Here is a 7,571-nt window from a genome sequence, read left to right on the forward strand (position 1 = left end):
CTGGTTTGGGCATCACCTTCATTTGCCTATCTAATATTAACAATTAGAAACAACTTAAATAACTGAATAGCATGTCGGAAAGGGCAAAGTTCAGGGATTTAGAAAAATCAGCTAGTTGAGGTAGCTCGAAAAAACACCGAGGCCCCCCCATCAAGCCATCACCTTGTAGCCTAAAAATACTGCAGCTGAAAGATTTCGCGGGAATTCGAAGGTCTATCACTTTCACTGACGTCAGTCGGGCGGACAACTCGCAGCTTTCCTCTGATGCGGTTTGTTTGGCCTTGTACGCACGCGTCGACGGTTGTCGCTCGCGGGAACCAGTTTTCCCCGTCCGCCGGTGCCGTGGTGTACTTAAAGGACGACCCACATGGCTACAGAAATTGTTGATAGACCTTCGGGGCCGACACAACTCTCTCCAAAGCCCTCTCTTCTAACCACCAAAGAGGTCGTCACTCACTAGTGCCCCTATAACGCACGGAAGCGGCCATGCCGATTCTCGCGAGTCAGCGAGCTGAAGAGAATTTCCAAGTTGGTGCCTCCGATAACCACGGTGACGGCGCGATGAAGCAGAGGGAGTCCCTCGCAAAGCTAAGGCTCTCGCTGAAAGGTAAGGATTTTGCTCTTTATAATCCCCATTTATATAGGGTCTATGAAGAGTGGCTCGGATATACGGGGTGTCTTCAATAGCGGCCAAGTTGTTTAAATCAACAGCAAAAATCCGTTTCTTTACCTATCGTGCTTCGATTTTGTGCTGCATTACCCACCAGGTGGTGCATTTTTCTGTAAAATTTGCAAAGAACGAAGTTACCTGAGAAAAAATTTAAAAAGAAAAAGACTTAACTCCTATGGAAACTGAGCGAAGCCACCGGTCTTCAAACGACAGGGCGCCGTTTGGCACGGAAGGCAAGAGATGGCGCAAGCGGTCGCGATGCCAACTGCCGCCAGCGAACGAGCATACGGCGCCGAAAGGCGGCGTCATTAGCAGACCTTTCCTACTCAAAAGCGGAAGCTTTTTCGATGCCAGTTGCCAATGCATAACTTTATCATCCTTACTAAAAAAACACATTGGATGGACATAATCGATAAAAAAATGATTTGTCGGTTATTTTGACTGTTCTTTTTTTTTTTCGGGGTGTTTATGTCGTCCGCTTTATGGTTCCTTTTTGTAACCGCGTCTGTTTTTGGTTCTGCGACTGTCGCCGCCTGCGGAACGCGGGCCGCTTTTGAGTCGAAAATACCGTCTGCTAATGACGCCGGCTCTCGGCGCCGCATCCTCGTTCGTTGGCGGAACTTGGCGTCGCGAGCGCTTGCGCCATCTCTTGTCTCCCGTGCCAAAGAACGCCCTAGCTATTATATGAAGACCGGTGGCTTCGTACCGTTTGGATAAGAGTTACGCTTTTTCTGTTTTTACTTTTTCCTCATGTAAGTTCGTTCTTAGCAAATTTTATAAAAAGAAATGCGCCACTTGTGCGCAACGCTCCAGAAAATTATTACGCGATAGCCTAAGAAACAGATTTTTGCGGTCGATTTAAAGAGCCTGGCCGCTATTTGAGACACCTGGTATATTGCGAACTAGTCATTCCACCCCTTAAGGCCCCAAAAAAAATATGCTCCACCGGATCTTCTTTTTTTTGTAACATTTAGATGTGACTAACACAAAAATACGTAAAAAAAGTTGCGTGCATTTATCGAAACATGTTTGCCCTTAAACCGTGGTCACACTTCTCGAACTTCCATATCCAAAATACACGGTGTGCACTGCAAATGCGTTGACAAAATTATATACGAACAGACCTCAAGTCTGTTCGTATTTAATTTATATATGTATATAAGTATATAACACGTCTTCAGATAGTTTCTGCATAGACTGTCTTTTGAACAATGTATTAGAAGTGCGAGCGCGGCATAGAGGGGTGGCGGCCGACAAACCGCAGATTGTTTGAACAAGGCGAACAACTGGGCTAATATGGCGCGTGATATTGACGCCATTTTCATTGGTCAAATTTGAAAGCAGTATGATAGTCATAGAAAGGGTTACCTCTATCGGCCTAGGAGAAGCGCAAAAAACAAAAAGAATGGTCACATCACGCCGAATCCGAGCCGTCGTGGACAAGCAATTTCATCGCACATCTGTATTTCGGCTCTTAAAACTCACTCAAGAAATATGTCACGTCGAGACATGTGCGGTTTCCTAAGAAGAATATATTTTCTTCGGGAAGCGATTGGGGGAGTTTTCGTATAATAATGCGTGGAAAGTCATGTTGCTTATAGGAAGTTTTAGTCGTATGAAACCACTGTACATAAACAATTTAACGGCTGAACTAGTGTGGCTAGTTTACAGTTTTTTGTATTTTTTTTTAGCTTGTGACACGAATTTCACGAAGGCAAGCCAGCGCACACCGCCTATTTTTATAAAAACCGCCAGGAGTGGGGTTTCAATAACTTCATCTCATAATGTCTCTGCAGCATGATTTTTCTCTTCCTTGTTGCTACCATTATGCTGTGCTCACTCCAGCTTTTTTCATTTTTTTTATAAACTTTGCATAATAACTATTAATGCTTCAAGCATACAGGTCGATGCTCTATGTGCTCTGAATAAATTATTTAAGGTGCTGAGAAAACATTTTATTTCTGTCTACGGTCACCGACCGGATGACGACGGCAGGACGCGGTGCATCCCAAACATCTTATTACCGCTTCTCAGCCAATTAGATTACGGAACTAGCCGATAAGATCGTCGAATGACGAACCGTAGAGCGAGAAGCATGTCCAAAATACGCCAAGCCCTAACGACAAACGTTACCGTTGCTGAGCATGGTGCCCAGGATGAGCACATTCTACAAAACCCAGCTTTAATGATTACCTTTCCGAATGATAAGAAATAAAAAGGCTTCAATCGTTAGCACATGTGTCACGCGGCACACTGCCAACGTCTATTGAGTAGCCATGGAGCACTTCCAAAATTTGCCCATATTTTTATATTCACTTAGTCTCTACTTACCATTTTGTCACCTTGAGTTTAAAGAAAAATTACGACAATGTTATATAGGCGACAATTCCTTAAGGATAACGCGTATATTTTACCTGCGGCAAGTAGTGCAAAAACCTTTATTTCAGATATACAAAAGTCGGAAGTGTTTGTCGATAACCTGACAGATGGCGCCAGTGCGTTAAGCGGACTAAGAGGAAAGGCAAACTGCTCGGTTTCAATTGAATACAAATGTGTGAAGCGGTCTTTATTTTTTGCTAAACCATTCGCGCCTCGGGTGTACGAAGGATTGCGAACTTCTCTAGCACTTGCTGCTTCCTGCCTATACCATACGTGTCGTGAAGCAGCCTACCACCCATAGTGTCTCGTTCACAATGTATTTACTTATCTAATAGTATTCACGACATAAGCAAAGCCAATGGAGCCCATTGAAGCACAAAACACGTCGCCAGCCATATGGTTAAAGTTGAAACTATTACTTATAGATAGCATCAGCTGAACATATAAACAAAGGCAAGGAAATTGAGAGAACTAGGCGATCGATCATTTCAGTTTTCTTGCCTTTTCTCTAGTTTTGTTTAGCTGGCTCTATTCACAAGCATGGCCCCAATTGCTCAGCTTCCTGCCGAGGAAGGCTGGTGGAACCTGGAACATGTCACCGTAGTTACGATAATAACCGAGTTATTTTGCTTTTTCAATTTGTTTTAGGGGAACCTGAGTTGAACGCTAGGAGTGATGCTGACTTCCTTCTACGCTATCTTCGCTTCACGAACTCGGATGAAGTGAGGGCTCACAAAATAATTAAGAGCTACTACAAACACCGGGCAAGGTATCCCAAAATTTTCGACCAGCTTACGCCAACGAACGTGGCCGAAGACTTCTCTCGGCACCTAGTCAGCGTGCTGCCAGAGCGAGACAACCACGGCCAACCGGTCCTACTCGTTAGAATAGGTAAGACAATCCACGGTCATCAAAGACCTTAAGGCAAAAAGTAGAGTTTTGCCGTATGGAGGTTGGTAGAGCTTGGAGCCGGTATACCTCGGTATATGACGCCTTGCTTCATGGCTGAACAGATAAAGTTTACCACTGTGCAGTCTTGTTTCACCACGGTCTACAATGCGCACGACGCAGTGAACTACGAGTATCATTTCCACCAGGTCCGCGCACTCTTAAATTAGATCCAGCCAAAATATACTTTCTATTTTGCAGCCAAATATTTTCGACAACCTAACCGCAATATCGTAGCCTCAGAAACAAGTTGGTGTTGGCTTACTGAAAAATTATTTTTATTCAAAGAAGTAGTAATGTAGATTTAAAGTAATTCCTGAGCAGTTTAGTGGTTGAAGTAAGTAACTTGACTGGTTTCGTATCAGTTCTTATTTATAGTAATTCAGTTGTTTTAATATCACTACTAGCTTTTATTGAATAAAATAAAAGTTAGATTTTTTTTTCCAAAACTTAATGTATTACAGACATGTCATGAGCAAAACTGAAAGACGCGAGATCCTTCAATTTTATTTTTTTATCCGTTTGTAGGTCTCACCGCATACTGATGTCTTCTGTTGTTGTTTGCTGTGTGTGTATTTTAAGACAGTCGGCTGGATTGGGAAGTCAGTCAGCACTGGAATTGTTTTACGGATTGAGATAATATCGTCACATACAATATCACCTGACTGTGTCAAAGGACGAAGGTATTGCCGACCATGTTTTCACATGTAAATGCAATTGCTTCTCTTTTCCTTCTTCTTTTCGCAGGAGCTTGGCCGTCGGATTTAGCACAAATTAATTTTAATCGCCTCGTTGCCCTGACTTTGGAACATGTGGCGATGGATGCCGCTTCTCAGAAATCAGGGGTTTCGATACTTTTAGATTTTGACTCCTGGTCAATTGCGAAGATGATGACCCTCGATATAGGACTTGTCAAGCAAGCTGCCCAAATGATACAAGTAAGATGAGCGCACAGCACTTCTACAAATGCTTTAGCGAGTTGCTTCGTATAGCTTCCACCCTCGATTCTTTAATAAATTGAGCCGTACTGCCTCAATAGGTATGTCAACATCGCCAGTAAGGAATAGGACATATAAAACAAAACTGATGAACACGGGTCTTAAAAAAATTGCCTAAATTAGTCGACGCAAATTGTTTGAATAAATTATTAAATGGACGAATGAAAAGGTTAAAAATTAGAAATATCAGTTAATTAATAACCCCTGTTTTTATTAAGTTTAAAAAATGCAATCTTGGTACTGGCTACACGACATCAGTGAGGACGTTCGAAGGACATTTTGTTGAATAAGTCAGCTCGCACTACGCTAATTCGTAGAACAAAAAAATTAGTCGGAGGACCACAAACTCCTGTTAAAATAAAGTGATGGGTTATTATTACGTCTACAAACCCTAGACAGAATTTTACCAAACTTTGCCGGGCATATTGCGGGGAAAATAAAGTTCGAACACAATTAAGCATACTTGAAATGAACAACAAAAACATGATGTTTACGAAAATATCTTTTTTTGTTCGAAATAGCCTCTTCGAATTGGTGGAAAAGAAATAGACACGTAAATAAATTCAACCGAAATTCACAATACTTTTTTTTTTCAACAAAAACCTTCATTCGCTTCTCCGAACAATTAAATTCTATATATTTTTTTTCTCTCTGAGAACTTATAAGACGTCATCTAAGTACATGCGTGCAAAACGCTCGGTTTTATTTTCCTGCCAGCTCTCATGGCAACCCGACAACTTCACGTCGCACGCTTTATTCTGCAAATGGACACTCACACGGTAAAAAAAAAGGCAATATTATATAAAAACACTTGCCTAGATCTCGGCACTCGCGGCTCGCTCCTGCATTCGTGAGAGCACTTTGAAGTCTTTCGATTGTCGTACCTTCGACATCCTTGATTAGCGTAGCCTTACATAATTTTCTTTGACGACACATTTAGTACGCTGGTGTAGCTGTACGCCTGCTACAGGGCACGCAAGTCATCCTTCAGAATTAGAATAAAAACCCCACAGGTCTTTCAGTTTTTCCAAATTCCACAGTGCAGCCAACTGACCATCTTCCAACATAGACTGCTATTTGTAAAAACGAACCGACTTGGTTTAGGTGCATCGACCGATGACACTCTGCAGATTCTCCCAGTGCAGATAACCTTATTCAATTAATTGCTATTCTACCAGTTATTCTTCGACGAATGAACTTATGGCGAATTGGCGAAATTCGGCTTAAAACATCCTACTACCCGAACTCAGTTTTGTTAAAAACTTAATTTTTTTGTTGTCTTCCTTTCAGTTACAGAAGTTCTCATTGTGCAAATAGTGAACCCGTCCTACTAGTTATTGCATTTAAATCCTATTGCCGAAACAATGTTTCAGTCTCCTTTTGCATCTGTCCGCAGGAACTCTTGCCCTTCAGGGTGAACCAGGCACACGTAGTCCGGCAGCCCAATGCGTTCAGCATCTTCTTTTCACTTATGAAACCATTCCTCGGAAAAGCAGAACAGGACAGGGTGAGAAGCTACTACAGACCAGTAACATCCGATTAACCACGGTACTAACGTTCACGTTTCTTACAGTTTCTGTTCCACGGAACAAACTTCGAGGCGTTGCACACGCATATTCCGAAAAGTTCGTTGCCCAAAGAATACGGTGGTGACGGCCCTTGTATCAACTACGACGGCTATTTCGAAAGGATCAAGCGCCAAGAACAAGAGTTTATCGATATTGCTTGCTACGGATACACGAGAAAATCTTGAAGGCGCTGGTGAAACCTGCGTCTGCGCACTGCGCATGCACCCCTCATTTGTAAATAAATATACCCCCTACGTATGTCCAGTCACATCGAAAGAAAATAAAGATAATGAAGAGATCCCTGGTCTTGCACCAATCGGATGCCGCTGGAAATATTTTTCATGCGTTTTGTTTGTCCCTTTATTGTCGTAGTAAGGTGTACAGATGGGGAAAGCAGTAAGGTGTACACTCTAAGGTGTACGGGACAGAGAAAATAAAAGGGTTACCTTGTGTACGTAGGGTTCGAATCGATGGCTTAACTTAAACAGCGTCTAAAGTTTTATTTTAAATCCAGGATATGGAATTTGTCACCGTTAAGCGATAAAATTAAAACTGAAAAGTCTTATAAACAAAAACAACAAGACAGACTTTATGAATATAAACCTTTCTGATGACATGTCTAACCGCTCTAGTCGCACAGATAGGCTATATTGACGGACTTATGAAAGTTCAAAAGCATCCTGTTTTTTTTTGTTTTTTTTTAATGAACCATGTTTTGGGGTTTCTAAAACCAAGAGTGTATTTGAGTTATACAGGAGAAACCAACGAGAGCTTAGGTGTACAGGCTGTAGTGTTGCAATTACTCGGGTAATCAAAGACATGTCTGCAAACAAGAAGTTAACTCTCTTAACGAAACGTCGACCCACACTGTTTTAAACAATTTCTTTTTATTATTTAGACTTTTTCTTTATTTTCTTGCAGAGCGGCACTACTGTGCAGGGTGTTCCAAATAACTTGCGCCAAACTTAAAACAAAACTTGGAAGACGCTTAAGCTTCGCTTTTAAGAG

At 41.9% G+C, this 7,571-nt stretch overlaps 1 protein-coding gene across 1 annotated transcript; it reads left to right on the plus strand.

Annotated features, from left to right (window-relative positions):
* The first annotated feature begins 388 nt into the window (after positions 1–388).
* LOC8033487 (alpha-tocopherol transfer protein-like) lies at positions 389–6,905 on the plus strand. Its single transcript, XM_040209762.2, has 5 exons — positions 389–607; positions 3,698–3,940; positions 4,745–4,935; positions 6,392–6,502; positions 6,569–6,905. Exons 1-5 carry the CDS (start codon positions 487–489, stop codon positions 6,746–6,748), a joined length of 846 nt encoding a protein of 281 aa, XP_040065696.2. The 5' UTR covers positions 389–486; the 3' UTR covers positions 6,749–6,905.
* The last annotated feature ends 666 nt before the right edge of the window (positions 6,906–7,571 follow it).

The sequence above is a fragment of the Ixodes scapularis genome, unplaced genomic scaffold (assembly GCF_016920785.2).
Source record: "Ixodes scapularis isolate PalLabHiFi unplaced genomic scaffold, ASM1692078v2 PGA_scaffold0__279_contigs__length_252992795, whole genome shotgun sequence".
Taxonomy (NCBI): Eukaryota; Metazoa; Arthropoda; class Arachnida; order Ixodida; family Ixodidae; genus Ixodes; species Ixodes scapularis.